The sequence below is a fragment of the Sorex fumeus genome, unplaced genomic scaffold (genome assembly GCF_029834395.1).
Source record: "Sorex fumeus unplaced genomic scaffold, SorFum_2.1 ptg000128l, whole genome shotgun sequence".
Taxonomy (NCBI): Eukaryota; Metazoa; Chordata; class Mammalia; order Eulipotyphla; family Soricidae; genus Sorex; species Sorex fumeus.
Window position 1 is genome coordinate 48,512,828 of NW_026606185.1, and position 17,706 is coordinate 48,530,533.

At 47.2% G+C, this 17,706-nt stretch overlaps 1 protein-coding gene across 2 annotated transcripts in view; it reads right to left on the reverse strand.

The window, feature by feature from the left end:
- Positions 1–17,706, reverse strand: part of EPG5 (ectopic P-granules 5 autophagy tethering factor) — a 96,551-nt gene that overhangs the window by 65,236 nt on the left and 13,609 nt on the right. For both annotated transcript variants that reach the window (XM_056137985.1, XM_056137984.1), the window contains exons 3-13: positions 16,919–17,162; positions 15,421–15,557; positions 14,185–14,292; positions 13,249–13,322; positions 11,089–11,194; positions 8,546–8,660; positions 7,990–8,140; positions 5,886–6,044; positions 4,776–4,933; positions 3,013–3,167; positions 16–156 (exon numbers count right to left, since the gene is read on the reverse strand). In XM_056137985.1, the coding sequence (XP_055993960.1) occupies positions 16–156; positions 3,013–3,167; positions 4,776–4,933; positions 5,886–6,044; positions 7,990–8,140; positions 8,546–8,660; positions 11,089–11,194; positions 13,249–13,322; positions 14,185–14,292; positions 15,421–15,557; positions 16,919–17,162 (1,548 nt within the window). The remainder of the gene's footprint in view (positions 1–15; positions 157–3,012; positions 3,168–4,775; positions 4,934–5,885; positions 6,045–7,989; positions 8,141–8,545; positions 8,661–11,088; positions 11,195–13,248; positions 13,323–14,184; positions 14,293–15,420; positions 15,558–16,918; positions 17,163–17,706) is intronic.

A 17,706-nucleotide genomic window follows, 5' to 3' on the forward strand; every position in this document is an offset into this window, starting at 1 on the left:
AGTCAGAGCTCTTACCATTCCAACCTGGTCAATAGTGTCTTGAACTCTATCCAGAAGGATAGAAATGATCTCAGGATGAACAGCCGTAATGGCCCCTAACAGCTCACGACCAACCTTCGAAAATGTCTCTCGGGTGGAGAGTGTGACATAAGAGACCTGAAAACAGGAAGTAGAGAGATGTCCCATTAAATACCAAGCATGGCCAGAAAGCATCTCCCAGCTTTATCAGGGCTTCTCAAGTACAGCAGGCAGCCTCACAGTGAACCTTGGTTCATACCATGTCAGCTGCCGAGTGCAAACTGTCTGCCCTGAGGCAAGGCAGGAGAGAGGATGGAAGGGCAAGGGTAACTGGCGCCTGCTGGCATCAGGAACACCAAGGGGAAAGCAGGCGGCAGCAATGGCGTCATGCTTTAATCCCAGGAGAGCGGAGGAAGAAACCAGGCCTCACACCAGGAAGGCAAGCACTCGACCACCACGCCACATCTCTTGGCCAACACCTTGAACAATGCCCTACAAGTGGAAGGTTACATCCACGGTTCCAATGGTAACATCATACGAAAAACACTGGCCTGGAATGGGAAAATAATGGAATAAAACAGACCAGAAAGGTGTAGCGGGATCAGGTGAAATATGCTTCAGGGCCAGGGGATACCTAAAGGGCAGGATATGTGCTTTGTCTGTGAGAGGGGTGAGAGGGTGGGTCTGACCCCAGCACAAGGTCCCAACCCCCTCCGCCCCCCCCCCCCCCCCCACACACACACAAACACTGCCAGGAGCCACACTGAGAACAGCCTGGGAGCACTCACAGGTGTGGCTCAAAACCAAATAATCATTGTTACACATGTAATGCACTAGCACTATCACTAGCACTATCTTCCTGTTATTCATCGATTTGCTTGAGCGGGCCCAGTAACTCTTCAGTGCCACCCTCGAGAACATCACGCAACAACTGGAGTGGGAAGGAATGGGAGTGAAGATAGATGGTCGGCAACTACACCACCTCCGCTTTGCTGATGACATTGTTTTAATAACACCAAACATCAGCCAAGCGGCACAAATGCTGGCCGACTTTGACCGTGAGTGTGGAAAGGAGGACTACAGCTGAATCTTATGAAGACAATGTTTATGAGAAACAGTCTCGTTCCTGACGCCCCATTCGCTCTCAACGGAACGACCATCTCCGAATGCAACAGCTATGTGTACCTAGGTCGAAAAGTCAGTCAACATGACAAATGACCTGGCACCCAAGCTGTGCAGGAGGAAGAGGGCGGCTTGGAACGCCTTCAAGAACGTTGAAGAAATAGCTAGAGGACGAAGAACCTCCGGCTCTGGGCACATCTCTTTGATTCCATTGTTCTTCCTGCATTAACATATGCCTCAGAGACCTGGGCCCTACGTATACAGGATGAGAATGCTATTCGGGTCTCCCAAAGAGGAATTGAAAGAGCTATGCTTGGAATATCACATTTCACTCAAATGAGAGAAAGAATCTGGAGTTCCGACATCCGTCGACGATCAAGAATCAGGGACGCTGTCTCGTTTGCCAAGGTGTCAAAAATCAGATGGGCTGGTCACGTAATGAGATTTAAAGACGACCGCTGGACTAGAGCTGTTACTGACTGGACTCCACAGGATGTCAAAAGACTGCGTGGCCGCCCATCTACCAGATGGTCAGACTTCTTCATCAAGATCATGAACGATCGGTTTGAGGCTCTTCATGTTCCCAGAGTGAACAGATGCCATTGGGCTACACTAGCACGCGACAGGGACAAATGGAGACGTTACTGGCGCCCGCTCGAGCAAATCGATGACTAACGGGAAGTTAAGTGATTAAGTGATTAAGGGCCCAGTAACGTCTCCATTTTGAGACCTGTTGTTACTGTGTTTGGCATATTGAATACATCACCGGGAACTTGCCAGGCTTTGCCTTGCGGACGAGATACTCTCGGTAGCTTGCTGGGCTCTCCGAGAGGGGCGTAGGAATCAAACCCAGCTTGGCTGGGCCAGCTGCATCCAAGGCAAACGCCCTACCTGCTGTGCTATCGCTCCAGCCATGTATAGTAATGTAATTTTGACTCTAAGCAATGGTAAAAACTCTCAAAATGTCCAAGAGTATAAATATTACCCTAGTGGTGGCCCCTGAGAATGCCATTTAATATATGTTAAAAATATATATATTACATCTCCCCTTATGAATATAGCTGGTATTCCGCATTCCTCTAGGCCTCAACCTCACACAGAGTACTAAGTACAAGCAGAGGACGTCCTTAATAGAATATTTGATCCTGAGGTCTGAAAGCACTTGCCTTGCACTCAGTGGACCACTGGCTTATCCATAGCACTACTTAGGGTCCCTAAGAGCACCCCCAGGAGAAATACCTGAGCAGAGAGCCCATAGGAAGCCCTGAGCATTCATGAGTAGGATCAAAAAAAAAAAAGAATATTTGATCCTGAAAGAAACTTTAGATGACACAGGTCTGTTATTCTCAAACTAGAACTACTGGAGAGAGTTGAAATAGCGCAGTGAAAAGTTTTTTTTTTTTTTAAAAAAAAGCAAGTGTTTCACCCCCCCCCCCCAATCTGTCATGTTATAATGCAACTCAAGACACAATAGCACACAGTATTCTAGATGAGATGGGCAGATTACGGACATAAAAGCAACCCAGGTCCAACCTGAGCTTCAGCATTCTTTCCACCTCAGTTAAACAGGCTTGGAAACCAGGCAGAGTCAGAGGAGAGGGGCTGGGGCTTGGGTCACAGGTCATGCTAAAACAGGAGTTTTGGTTAAGGCTGGATTACTACAGGAAGAGTTGAAGGGTAAATGGGATGGGCATAAACTCAAGATTCAATGTTCTTTATAATCAAACCATGGGCTTTTGACGTTCTATTTCCACACAAGGATGCAATATAAGGTGGTCATATTTTAAAAAAAGAAAGAAAAATCCCGAAAAAAGGTAAATGGACAATAGAAAAGAAAGCATTCTTAGCTGATTCTCAGTTTAATGCCCTCACCTCATATATCTCCAGAACGATGATTTTGATGAAGTCTTCATCCACATTGGTTCTTTTGGCCTGAGCCATCTGAGCAAAGGTAGTGAGAAGGCAAATCTCTTCCGAGCTATTCATGGATGAAAGACACTTCTCAAAGTTCACAAAATGTTCTGGGTCTGCAAAGTCAAGTCAAAAAAAACTGAAAGAGGGAAGAGTAGATAATCATCACTTGAATGATCTTCCTGAGAGAAAGAAGGTAACTGAGAATGAGAAGACAGAGAAATATTCAAAAACACAATGGTTCCTTCTTTACTTCAGAATATATTTCTATGGGCACAAGAAAGATGAGTGAAGCAAAATTTCAGTCCTGTGTGTAATGTAACCTCAGAGGGAACATATAAAAACTCAGTTCGCTCATTTAAGGCTACTTAAAGTCAGATAATATGTCACTGAAGTGCTCTGTCAAGTTAAAGTATGACTGCTATCCCCAGGTGAGACATCTCCAAGACATACCAGAAGCCACCTGATAACTCGACCCACAGAGGAACAGCCCAGTAATGATACTGCTAAGACCAGGGGGAAAAAAATACAAAAACAAAGTCAGATACACCAAACTTCCATGTAACAGGCATCCAAAATGAAAAAAATAAAAACTTACAATAAAAAAACTGATTTATCAATATAAATTAGAATTGGGGGTAGGATAGCAACTTGCCTTGCACACGCAACCCAAGTTCGATTCCCAGAACCTCATATGGCTCCCTGAGTAATGCCAGGAGTTATCCCTGAGTGCAAAGCCAGGAGTAAGCCCTGAACACCACCAGATGTGCGCCAAAAACCAAACAAAAAATTTGGAAAGAAATTGGTTCTAACCATAACTGAACTACTGATGAACAGGTCAGTGGAAATGTTTTACCTGTATCTTAGGCACCATATATACAACACTATGGCTTACAGAAGGCAGTATGGACAGGAAGCTTTGCAACACAGCAAAGAAAACTCAGTGCTACAAGGGCAAAGTTGTCCCAAAGAATACACCTACTCCAATACCACCCCTCAAAAACAAAAAAGTGTCAGTTAAAAATATATATTCCAGAGGCTGGAGCAAGAGCACAGCGGGTAGGGCATTTGCCTTGCACGCAGCTGACCCAGGTTCCATTCCTAGCATCCCATATGGTCCCCTGAGCACCATGAGGGGTAATTCCTTAGTGCAGAGCCAGGAGTGACCCCTGTGCATTGCCAGGTATGACACCCCCCCAAAATATATATATCACGATCACGATCACGACCACCCTGTTGTTCGTCGATTATATATATATATATATATATATATATATATATATATATATTCCAGCGCTGAAATTTTTCCTACACACACACACACACACATATATGTATATAGTCCAGCACTGAAATATTTTCCAGTAACAATCCAACGATCATTTACCTATGATGACACACTTGCGAGATCAAGGCTAGTTCATCAAATTTCCATTGTTTTCTAAACAAATCCACAGTGCATTTACCAACTCAATTTTCATTTTTCACTCCCCCCGCGCCCCCCAACCACAACCACCACGCTGGAGTTATAATATATGCAGAAAATGTATAGAATAATACAAAGTGAAATTATCACGCTAATAAATCCAAAACAACAAAGCAGTCTTCTGGATTTCAAAATGACGGCACAAGCACATGGAGTAAAACACGCCTGTTAGTCCTTCTAAGAGCAAGACGAGAACAAAGCCACGCAGAACACAAGTGGACAGGCAGCCCAGCTGTACCTTGCAGGTGCTTCTTGCACTCGGCAGGCTGCAGAGTGGCGCTGAGCCGCTCCAGGTTCCCGCTCTCCACCTGGTGCATGAGGTAGAAGAGCTTCCAGAGCATCTGCCCCGATAGCGTCCCGAAGGGCATTTCAGACATGAACAGCCAGATGCCAAGTCTGCAAGTCATAAAGAGAACAGGGTGAAGAAACAGATAGGCCTCCTGCCCAAACAGGAGAAATAACAGCTTGCTTCCCGCTAAGACAGCTTCTTTTTAATCTTGCTGGAAAAAGTCACTTGTCTACACCAGCTTGCCACAGCGATCTGAGAGCAGATCATCTTTCTATAATAAACCAGTGTATAACCTCGAATCTTGTATTTCAGTTACCCGATACCCAAACAGTCTTCTCAAAAATCAATCAATCAAATGTTTCTTAAGGTTCTATGAGAATTTTATCTCAATTTAAAAAAAAAAAAAACTCAAGACCTTATGTTATTTGGAGGGAAAGAACACCAAAAAAAAAAAAAAGGAAAACCTGCATGAACACAACAATAATAGTATTGGCTCAGAGAAATAGGTTTAAGGACAGAGCAGACACATGGGCGGCTCAGGTTTGAACCCGGCACCTCATGGCACCCCAGTACCGCCAGTGACCTGCAGGCACTGCCAGCTGTGCTCCACTGGCCAGCCAGGGAAGGCAGAATGGACACGCAACTCAGCACATCCTGGACTGTGGGCGGCAGCACAGGCTGTGAGCGGCACAGGCCATTTCAACTGTGAAGCCAGGACCAGGGCTCACGGCCTCACAGGGAGACCGCTTCAACCAACAGTCACGTGCACTGGGTCCTGATCATTTCCGTGGCATTGGAAGCACTAGAGGGGGGAGTGAAAAAGAGTTCAAGGCTACATGGAAAGTTCAGGGGCGGCAAAAAGGAGGCATCAGAAGTGGGTCATTGAAGACTCAAAGAAACCCAAAGGGAGGTCACTTCTGTCCCCAGAGAAGGAAAGGCCACGAATGTGCCCAGGCCGGGAAGGAGATGAGCCCCAGCATCTCAGCGGTCAGTGCCTTCCCACACGGGCCGTCCCCATCAGCTGGGATGCCCCTGCCCAGAGAGTGCCACCCCACTTACCTTTTGGCTTTCAGCACATGCAGAACAGCTCTCAGGAACAGCTCATCAAACTCCAGCTGCAGTTTGGCCGTGGAGAAGGGCGATTGTACGGCCGATCCCAGGTTGTGGTTGCAGCTGGCATACTGCGCCCAGTGGTCACTCACATAGCCGAGGGTCATCCTGGGCACAAGGAAAGGCAAGACAGTGCTTTTCATCACTGCACTGGATCCTGACACCTTTGCAGTGCATCTGATTCAGCGCGTGCTTACGGACCACCTCCTCTGGCCCAGGGTGGGAAGGGAATCCAGCAGGATTGGGAGTGAACTCTCCCTTCCTGGAACCTCCGTTATACTGGACAAGACACAAATTTCGTTACAATGCAGTCTGTCTGGGGGTGAAGGGACCTGGAGAAATACACAGTAATAGAGGGAGAGGAGAGCAGTTCACAGGAGCGTCCCAGGTGGGTGGAGAGGGAACAGAGGACTGGTCAGGAGCAGGCGAGGCCTCCCAGAGGAGACACAGAGCGTACAGCCCGGAAGCAGTCTCGGGATATCTCCGAAAGAGCACCCATGAATAGAAACGAGAGGGTTGGGGGGGCGCAGAATCCTTAACACAGTGAGTAAGGGCGAGGCAGCAGGATAGCCCCTCAGGAAGGGGAAGGGGCCCCTGAGGCCCCTCCAGGAGGGCCCCTGTTTTCACCTAGGGTGACAGAACACAGCGTCCTGGGAAGAGGAGTGACCAGAGCCAGCTCCTAGTGGAGAGCGATGAGGCTGAGTGAGACGTGTGCAGGAAAAGAGACAGGACACGGGTGCGCATAAGCACCACCAAGGGGGCAGGAGGTGAGACGCGACTAAGACGAGCTCCCACAGTGAGTCTCAAACGGAGGACACACCGTCACGGCAGTGACTCGCCTGTCTTAGTGACACACAGCAAATGTCTTCAGAAGCCAGGGCCTCTTTGGTTGGACGAAAGAGGCTGTTCTGAAAGGAGGGATGACAGAACTGGTGGTCAGACTAGAAGCGGGATGCCAAAGAGACATGTCAAGGGGACACAAGGAACCATGGCCTGAGAACACAGTGGCAAGGCAGGGAAATGCAGAAAATGGTGGGAGGGCACAGGTGGGAGGCAGTTAGAGAGTTTTAAATCCCCAGCATCCCGGAGGAGGTACAGAAGTGGCAGCTGGATACACAAGCATCTGAGAGAATTAAGTTCTCAGAAGTGTGATCGTGTTTAGTTTATAAAGAGAGAAGAATGAGAGTCAGAAAGAGTCTGGGGCTGAGGCACCTGCCTTATAAGCAGCTGAGACAGATTCAATCTCCGGCCCCACAGGAGGTTCTCTGAGTGGCCTGGAGTGATCCCTGAGTTCAGAGTCAGGAGTAAACCCTGAGTTACAAATCAAAAATCACACACAAAAAAATAGACCTAAGTCACAAATCAAAAATCACACACACAAACAAAAAAATACTCAGCAAAACTGAAGAGAGGAGTGTGGGGGGGGGGGGGAGGGAGAGGCATGGGGGGGGGGTGCTGGGGACAGGGTAAAGAGTATAAAAGAGTATAGCGGGTAAGACCAGCAGATGAGGCACTAGCCTTGCATGTGGCGAGAGTAGCTGTAACCCTATCTGAGTTTCCAGTAGCACATAAGGTACCTTGAACACCACCAGGGGTCACTCCTGAGCACTGCCAGGGATGGCCCCAAAACCAGAAAATAAAGAATAAATAAGAGAGCAAAAGCAGGAGAGGAGGCAAAAGAGTTACTGCCAGTTTCTGTGACAAATCTCAGGCAGAAGCTTGGAGAGAGAAGGAAGATGAAGAGCAACATTTCTATGACCCCCCCCCCCTTCTCTCAGGTCAAGTTCAAGGTAGGTGTGGCTTTGAGGAGCCTGACCCAAAGTCCAGTTGCCGAATAACCCACTTAAAGAGTGGTGAGATAATTATCTAAATACTCTGGCTGGAAGGGCTCATAAAATCCCCATCTAGCAGATGGCGGGGGGGGGGGGGGGAAATGTCTCATTTTTGTGAAAAATAAGACCTGAGGTCAATACCAAAATGCCTGTCACATCCACTATGTGATGTCAGCATCTGACCACAGCATGGAGGAAGAGGCATCCACCTGCAGTATTACCTGATCATATAACCGATGCGCTTCACAAACTGTCGGTAGCGAGCTCTATTAAAGGTTTCCAAGCCCACAGCCAGAAGTTCCACTAACGAGTTGGCAAAGGCAAACATTTTCATCATCTCCTGAGGTCTTGTCGTCTCGGGTAAATAATCACCTAGAAGTAAATCCAAAAAAGAAAGAAACCACAAAAAGATGAGATTACTATGGAAGAATCCTGATGGGTGAGAGCAGGAGACAGACTTCAGGGAGGAGGAAATCGACCCTAGACAGAGAAACAGAGAAACAACCACCCCCATAATTCTGGTTCCTATGACAATGTTCAAGAGAGCCAGCACAAAATTACAATTTACTCAAGCACAGTCATACAAGTGAGCTGGTCTTTTAGTGCCTTCACACACCACACAGGAATGTCGGTCAGTGAGGCAGAAAGGAAGGGAGCATCAGCGAGGTGAGGCAGCGGCTGCCATGTGACTGGGCATGAGGGCAGCTGAACATGGCCGGAGCTGCGAGACCTTGTGGAAGTGGAGCACTAGCACCTTCTGCCACAGAAATGAGTTACCTTTGGCTTCAAACCCAAGAAGATGCTGAAAGAGTTCTTGGAATGGGAACTGGGACAAGAGAGTAACGAGGTCATCCTCATTTAGGAGGATCCAACTGGCCTCAGGATCTTCGTCCTAAGGGAAAATGTGCAAAGATTCAGTCAGATGACGGTTTTAGATTCACAACATCACAGGCCTCACTGGTGCCTCTGTGGTACCACACACCAAGGGCTTCTCCTCCAGGACCAAGACCAATGGCCTGATAAGCCCCTGCCCAAGTCTGCATCTAGGTCAGACCATTCTTCGGTGGCTAAAAAGTTCTCATTACATTTTCATCCCAAAGAAGATTCAAACCCCTGAAGAGTAAGGGGAAGACCTTGCATACAGCTCAGTGTTTTGACAACAGCAACTGAGGATACTGAATAAATCAAGTCCTTGAGCCCAAACAATCAGCAATGAAGAAAAAGGGTGGAAATGAGCATGAAAACATCATGGATAAGGAAGGGAAATCACCGGCGGGGGTGGGGGGGTGGGGGGGGGGGTGGGGGGAATACAGGGCACTAAAGTCACCTTAGAAACCCAGCTGCCCTATACCCTAAGATAGGTTAGGGTCACAGGCGAAGGGCGAAGGCTCCATTGAGACCCAGAGAAGCTGAAGGAAGAATACATGATCACAATTTCAACAAGGACTGACAGAGTTCATTCCGTTTCTATAGGCCACTCATTTCCACCAGTTTTGCGTGTTGTAAATGGCTAACCCACGAAAGACTCAGGAAACAGTAGGCCAGGGGCTCTCAGCTCTGGCTACAGAATCCCGAGGGAGGTGCTTCACTATTTGTCAGTCAGGTGTGGCTTAGGGTGGCTCTAACAGACATTTAAGTGTCCAGCAACCTGCCAAGGATGGTCCCTCCACAGCGCTCCCTCCAGCACCTCTCCTGAATCATCAGCGCCGCCGCAAAGGTCCCTCTCCTCCCCACAGAACCAGCCCGGAGCCAGGCACTGTGGCACAGTTTTTCCTCCACATCTGTCCCAGCACATTTCTTCCCCTGAGTCCCAGGAGGAGTGATGAGCACTTGGCCAGAGTCCCACAGCTGCCAGTGCTGTCACTCTGGTGACAAGAAGGAATTTCAGTAAACTGGGCCCCAGCTATCCTGAACAATCACATCAAATCAGGATTGGGACCATCAAAAAAAAAAATACAAGGACTGATCAAAACTGGTAGTAAAACTCCTTACAAATACACTAACTGGGGTTGGAGTGAGGGCAGGAGAGTGCAGGGGAGCGAGGATCAACAGAATGAATCAAGTGTCTTAAGAAACTGAATTCTGATCATTGTATTCTTGCCAAAGAGAACCACCTTCAACCTTTCAAAAAAGAAAATCTAAAGTGATATACACGATAACCTTTCGGTAACAACACCGCAAACCAAGTGCAAAAAAGGGTACAGAGAGAGAAACAGAGAAAAAAAAGTAAAAGTGTCTGCCAAAGAGGCAGGCTGAGAGGGAGTGTGTGCTGGGAGGGACCCTGGGGACATTGGTGGTGGAAACTTACACTGGTGAAGGGATGGGTGCTGGAACACTGTATGACTGAAACCCAAACATGAATAACTTCGTAACTATGTATTTCACAGTGATTCGATTAAAAAAGAAAATCTGGGTAAGAAATTCTTAAGGCAAAACCTTGGTAGGTTCCAGTTCTTAATAACGAAGATGGCTACAGGTCAGCTCGCAAACCCAGAAATGTGCCACTGAATGAAAATCCTCAGTGTGGGAGATGGCTCACAGCTGGAGCCCCTCAATGGATCCCAGCACCACATGCTCCTCTGAGCACTGCTCTAGGCCACTGCCCCTTCATACCACCTGGCGTGCCCCAAAGAGGGAAAAACAGAAAGTAAATAAATATGAAAAATGTGGTTAGGTGAGGATCTGAAGGCTCCAAATTCGCCCAGCTGAACAGGAAGGTCTTTGAGAGGCAGCCGGAAGCACAGCACAGCGGCTCAAGTTCTGGTGCTAGAACCAAGAGCCCAAAGGTATTGGCCTCCCTCCTGCTTTGCACACACAAGCTACTCAGCGCCCCTCTGGAAATCTAACATCTTCAAGCCCACAAACAGAAAGTGCCCCCAAATTGCCTGGCTACCAGCCCAGCACAGCATCCTGGGGGGTACCCGACCCCCCTCCAATCCCTCTACCACTAAATCACTACAGGACCAGGACAAATTACTTCGCCCACCTGTACCTCAGGGTTTAACTCTAAAATGAGGATCATAAAAGCAACTGCCTCCTTGTGCTGTTGGGAAACCCAACAAGGTAAGATGTAAAAAGTGGGCCGGAGAAACAGCGCAAAGGACTGGAATTCCCACTTGGCACACGGGAGGCTTGGGGCTGGCCCCCAGCACTGCACGGAGCACCAGGAACAATCCCCAGCATTGAGCCCCTGAGCACTGCTGGCTGTGCACCCCTCCCCCCTACTTACACACACAGATATAAAAAGTGCTCAGAATAACACCTGGCCCAAACCAAGAGCTCAGAAACAATTTAAGAAAACATCACTGACAGCACGTTACCTCTTCTCCTCCCTCATCGACGAGCGTCCAGGATCCAGAGGCAGGCCCCGAGGACGATGCCTTCCCGTCGCTGGGCCTCATGTGGCACAGGAACTCCGCTCGGTTTCTGAAGGACAAGGGAAACCAGTCACATGGGCACAGAGAGGCAACAGGGTTCCCTGGGGCCTCCACCCAGCCTACCTCCAAGCCAAACCCCGGCCTGACGTCTGTCCATGAGGAACAAATATGGGCTCTGGGACTCAAAGAGACCACATAGCTCCCATGTTCCGGTACCGAGCCCAGGGCCACATGCAGGAACATAATGAGTCACTGCAGGATGGCGAGAATTCTGGGCGCACGGTGGGTACTCAAAAGCAGTGACTGCTGTGCAGGCTCAGCTCCAGGCAGGCCATGGAGCGCTACCTGCTGAACCACCACAGTCCATATGCTAACCCAAAAAAAAACAGGCAGAGAACACAGAGGCAAAAAGTGAGGAAATCTTAGTGCTTAACATTTTTAACTCATATTCTGTCTACCACAGAGAGGAGCGGTCCCATTGTGTCTGGGTCTGGCTGGGTCTGAAGAGGTTCTGCTGTTAGACCCCAATCTAATACACAGTGTTCTGGCCCTTCCTTTCCGGTCTGATCCTGAAAATGGGTCCATACCTTCCTTCCACCAGAACTTTCTCCCACCACTTTGGGCTCTGCAGCTCTGGTGCCGGCAGCCCAGCCCAAGAAGTTCCAATCCTAAGGGTCACGCTTCCCACTGGCCTTTGTCACCTGACTGGAGTCACCGTGTCCCTACATGACCCCCAAGTTTTCTTCTTACTAGACAGCTCTCATTTTATCCTATCTCTTGGGGTTATCAACATCCTCTCAGTCACTGTGAATCAGAAGTTATGTCCAATCTAGAGCCTTTCAAACTTTTTCCACTTGTGACCCCATTTTGCCTGATAAATTTTTACGGGACCTTGGGTATACAAAATAGGTATAAAACCGTTCACTGAGAAACGACACATTTCTTTTTGCAACCATACTCAGTCCCATGACCCCAAGTGGGGTGAGGACCCAGAGTTTAAGATCCCAAGCTCTAAACTTCCCCACAATGCCTGTCCAGGCCAGCCTTTTTACCCTTCCTCAGGAAGGAACCTTCCGGGGTCCCTTTCCTGTTCCCATCCTATGCCCTCATTCTGGGCTCACGAAGGCTTTCAGGCCCAAGAGCACAGGGCTAGGACACCGTCATCAAGGTAACCCAGATGCAAGCCTCTGCCTCTCTCCTGGGTTTAAGACATGCCCCCCTAAAATGGCATGAGGGCCACAGCCAGAGATGAATGCCAAAGCCATTCATTTTCCTCAGCATCCTCAATTACAACTCTGAGCCTCATTAAAAAAAAAAAACCCGCTGTTGTTAAAAAGCCAGACTATACTGCTGATTTCTGTCTCAGTGTCTATATCACACTACGGCCTCACTAAGGCCAAACCCTCTCCGTCTTGACTGTCATGGCCTTTACTTTGAAGCATCACTTTTCTCCCATAGGGGGAACACCCTTCCTTATCTCCTACTAAATCGGTTCCATTCTTCAAGGCCAGCTCAGCCTTGGGACCCACCCTGGTGATTCCACTCTACTCTAGTGTCTCTTCACTCTATAGAAGCAGGCAGAGCTGCACAAGTGAGTCCTTAAATCTTAAATGCTCAAGTTGCTTCTCCCTCCACTGCTAAGAAAATCTCTTCTTCTATGGAACAGAGGATCGTGTCTACCTACAGAAGAGGCAACCCCACTAAAATGGGGATAAATAGCTTAAGGTGTCAGAACTTCATAGCGTCACTGGGGACAGAGGGAAGAAAGCTCAATAAAATACACCATGGTAAACTATGGAATGCTGGGGTCAGAGAGCTAGTACAGCAGGTAGGGCGCTTGCCTTACATAAGGCAGACCCAGGTTCAGTTCCCAGCACCCCATATGGTTCCCTGAACCCCTCCAGAAGCAATCCCTGAGAGCAGAGCCAGGAGTAAATCCTGAGCACTGTTAGGTAGGACCCAAAACAAAACAAAGAAGCAATAGAGTGAAATGCTGACACTCCCTGAAACAATTCCAGAACTGGACTGGGGCATTCAGGAAGCCAATCGTTTATTAGAAAGAAGCATCTTCATGTCTACTTTGCAAAGCTCTTCCACACTTACTTGACAGGAGACATTAGCAGGGCAAGGGACTGCATAAAATGAAACACCCCAGATGGGCTATTCAACACTTTGATCTGAAATCAGAAAAGGAAAAGCTTGCTGTAGCCAACCAACAACTGGGAAGCCATCATCTCAGTTCCCCGCCACTCAGACAAGGGGCGCTGTTCTGAGAGCAGAGCAAGAGATGGCACCTAATCCACAAGAGTGGCTCACAGCTTAGGTGTGGGCCACCATGGACTGATTCCACTGTGCTCAGAATTAGAGGCAGCTGAGCAGTTAGCTAAATGTAATGATATGGGGAGAAGGAGAAATACTGCTCTTTTAATCCAAAGATAAACTAAACAGAAGAAAAAAAAAAAAACTCCTACCAAAAAGAGTCAAAACTCTCCCCACGGGAAATACCAAGGCAAGGGCAATGTGGAGCTTATTTAGGATTCATGATGCACTTGATGGGATCATGATCCCATATTTAACAAACAAGCCTCTAAACCACACAACCTACAGCAGATGACATGATCCCATGATCAGACACGTGGCCTTCTGACGGATTCGTACTGTCTGTGCCATTACAGTATTGTGGTGGGTCAGTTTAGGGAGCTGTGTTGGGGCGTAGGAAAAACTCCAATCAAGTCTTCCAGGAGAAAGATTATATACAATTAAATTCTGTTGACTCCACTAAAGCCAGATTAACAACTGTACTCTTCCAACTGCATCTTAATTTCATCAAGTGTAAGGGGCCTATGAAGTTCAGGCATTAAAAACCCCAAAGTCTATATCCTGGATAAACTTTAAATATCAACATTTTCAAAACAGCCTTCTTCCTACCGCTACCCCCACCCACCCACCCCCAAAAAAAGGTGTTTCTTCGGGAGAGAGCGTTCACCAAAATCGCCCCTCTATACCCGTCAATATCAGTGGGACCCTCCTTCGTCATACCTGGATGAAAGGGACAGCCCATTTGCTGACACCAGCCGGGCACCGAAGAATATGGTTCAGAAGGAAGAGGTGATCTCCAGGAGAGCCGACTTTCTGTAACACTGACACCTGACGGCAAGGGTCAAGCATTTCACCATATACAAAGAAAACATACGGAAAGAAGTCACTTAGCTGATGCTTAGATACAAAACATCTTCGCAAAAAGCAATCAGGTGTGAGATTTACTGTAAATAAAGACAGTATCCATTGCAGAGGCCTGCATCTACTTAGCCATTTCTCTACAAACCAATTATATATATTATATATATTAAATAATGAAACTCTGGAGTGTTTCATTTTATGCAGTCCCTTACCCTGCTAATGTCTCCTGTCAAGTAAGTGTGGAAGATTATATATAATAATATATAATTATATACATATTATCAGGCAAGTCAGACATCACGTATTTGGACCACTGAAATCTAATCTATTCTCAGTTTGCAAAGGCTGCTCAGATCCAAAGAAGTATCTGTGGAGTCTCAATCAAGAACTCTAATATGAATCCAAAACACAGCCCCCTGGGAGCACAGTCCCCTGAGAAATGTAGGCAGGGACGTGGCTCAGTAGTGCAATGCCCACCCTGCATGTGTGAGACCTGGACTCAGCCTGATACTGACCCCCTAAAATAAAAGCAAACATAACCAATGAACAAATACTATTCCCCACACATTGGTATATACCTAACATCTTTTCTAAGTTACCCAAATCCTAACATCTTTCTTTCTAATCTTAAAGAGTCAGAAAGAAAGATGTTATTATGTCATCACACACACCCCCCCGACAAACACACCCCCCCACCAGGAATGACCCCAGAGCAACCATCAAGTGTGGTCTGAGAATAAAAACCACCAAGAAACAACGTGAGAATATTTAGCTAGGTTTCAATATATATAGCTGTGAATACACAGCTAGTTTTAAATTTAGAATACTTTTCATATTTCGATTGCTTCTTAAGCTGATGGGCTGAGACCATTGAGAACTATGGTGTAGCAAAGAGAAAAAGACTGGGCATAACTGTGCACCAGGTCAGTATAACTTACTTCCACATGTTATGATGTAAGAAAATGTGACAAAAGAACAAATTAAATGAATTAGATGAAGAAGCTGCCAGAGAAAAATTCAAAGAAAACAAGTGATAAGACTCCCATGTTCGGGGAGACACAAGGAAGACTATAGTATCCACTCCTGTTCCCTTACCAGTTTCTGCAGCCAGAGAAGAATATCCTCGTGGAACTGAGCATCTTCATTAACTCTCCTGGTGAACATGAATAAGACACTAATGCACTCCTTTAGCTGATAAAGATCAGAGGGAATGCTTTCCGTCTGCTTGGAAGCTAGAGAGAAAGAGAATTAAGCAAGTCACATGGAAATGGCATTTTAGGGGAGAAATTTTAGTGTCTCCACTTAAAAACAAACAACAATAAAATCTCTTCAAAAAATATTTAGTTCAGGTACTGGAGCACAGCGGGTAGGGCGTGTTTGCCTTGCACGCGGCCAACCCGGGTTCGATTCCCAGCATCCCATATGGTCCCCTGAGCACCGCCAGGAGTAATTCCTGAGTGCAGAGCCAGGAGTAAACCCCTGTGCATCACCAGGTGTGACCCAAAAAGTAAAATAAATAAATAAAGGATTAAATATATATATATTTAGTTCAGATAAAATTCTAAAGAAAAATGGTGCACCAAAACATCTATATGTCAAGGCCAAAGAGAGAGAGTACGGTAGGGAGGGATCTTTTCTTTCACATGCCCAACCTGAGTCCCTGGCATCAGAGAAGGTGCTCCAAGCTCCACAATGCTTAATGTCTGAGCACAGGGCCAGGAGTAAGCCCTGAGCACTGCCAGGCATGCCCCCACCCAACAAAAAGTCAATAATTAAAATACAAATTTTGACTAAATATGTAAATCAAGAAAGTACTTTTTAACTTTGCAAAGTATTTCAAAGCAAGAGAAAATTAATTTTTTTTAATTCAAAACTCATTCAGCCTGGCCCCAAATCTTGAACAAGTTATAAAAACAACAGGAGGGAGAATTTTTTAAAATAGTAGTAATAATAATAATAATGCTCTCTCCCAGAAATAAAAACCACATGACTTAAATACCATAAATGATCTTTAATACATCAAACAATAAAGGCTAACACAAAATAAAATAAATTGAAACACCACACAGAACCTCTGATAAAAAGCTAATAAAATTAAATAGCTGGGGGGGCTGGAGCAATAGCATAGCGGGTAGGGCATTTGCCTTGCACTCAGCCGACCTGGGTTCAATTCCCAGCATCCCATATGGTCCCCTGAGCACCACCAGGGGTAATTCCTGAGTGCAGAGCCAATGCACCCCTTTGCATTGCCGGGTGTGACCCAAAAAGAAAAAAAAAAAAATTAAATAGCTGAACAAGCTAAAGTCAAGTGCAAGAGAAAAAGTCCTCTAGTCACAAGTTTGGGGATTTAAAAAAAAAAACAAAAAAAAGACGTTGGAGTCAAGCATGTAAATTAGGGCTGTAAGGGACGTTACTGATAAGAGTTCTCTTTGGGGCTTTCGACAGAAGCCCTGGTGAGGGGAGACCCAGCTCTGAACTGGGAGCAGGGTAAGACAACAAGTAGAAGCAGCCCCCTGTAACACCAATGAGCACACCAGCTGGACTGCGCGCCCCTGCTGACACAGAGAGACAGGTGCCTCTGTGACTTACACACCTTGGCCTTGCTTATGCACGGCTAGAGCCCGAAGGACAGGCGGACTACTGAGCAGCGCATAGACATAGGACTCCACCTGCAGCCGCGAGAGCACAGACGTGTAGGAGTGAAGGGCCAGCGTCTGGTGCAGGTGCTCTGACTTGGCATCAAACAGCCTCCGCAGCTCCGCCAGGGCACCCTCGCTCATCTCCACTCTCTGGAAACGGTGGTAACCCGAAACTTTCACTTGATCCGCACAGATGCCCTGGAGGGAGACAGAGGGGTGGAAGGAGAAATCACTTCCTCTTTGAACCCGAACTAATTAGGCTGGCCACAGGTACCATCTTCTAAGCACTCATAAACCACGATGGAAAGACAGCACCAGGAGATCAATAAAGTGAGTGAGTGAGCCAGCCGGAGCTGAGGAGTCCAATGCCATTTGCAAATGCAGCACAGGTGAAGAGACATCGTGAGGAGTTCAGGAAAGGTGCAAGAGAAGTGCAAGGTCTTTTCCGTAAGACTCTCGGACCCGTGACCTGACCTTCCACTCCCTGGTGCAGTCCATGAGCCAGACCCCCAACTTCCAAGGACTCTGAATTATCTTTGTAGCCATTTTCAGCATTCCTGATGACACCCCTCTCCTTTCCCATGCTGACACCTCTGTCAGTGCTTTTCTGTTTATCTTCTACCCTGTATTACTGCTAACTGTTGCCCATCCCACAGACTCCTTCCCACCAACAGAGACGCGGCAGGCCTCCCAGTCAATGTGGGTTTCTCTGACATCCGACTCGTCAAAGCCGGTCTTCCCC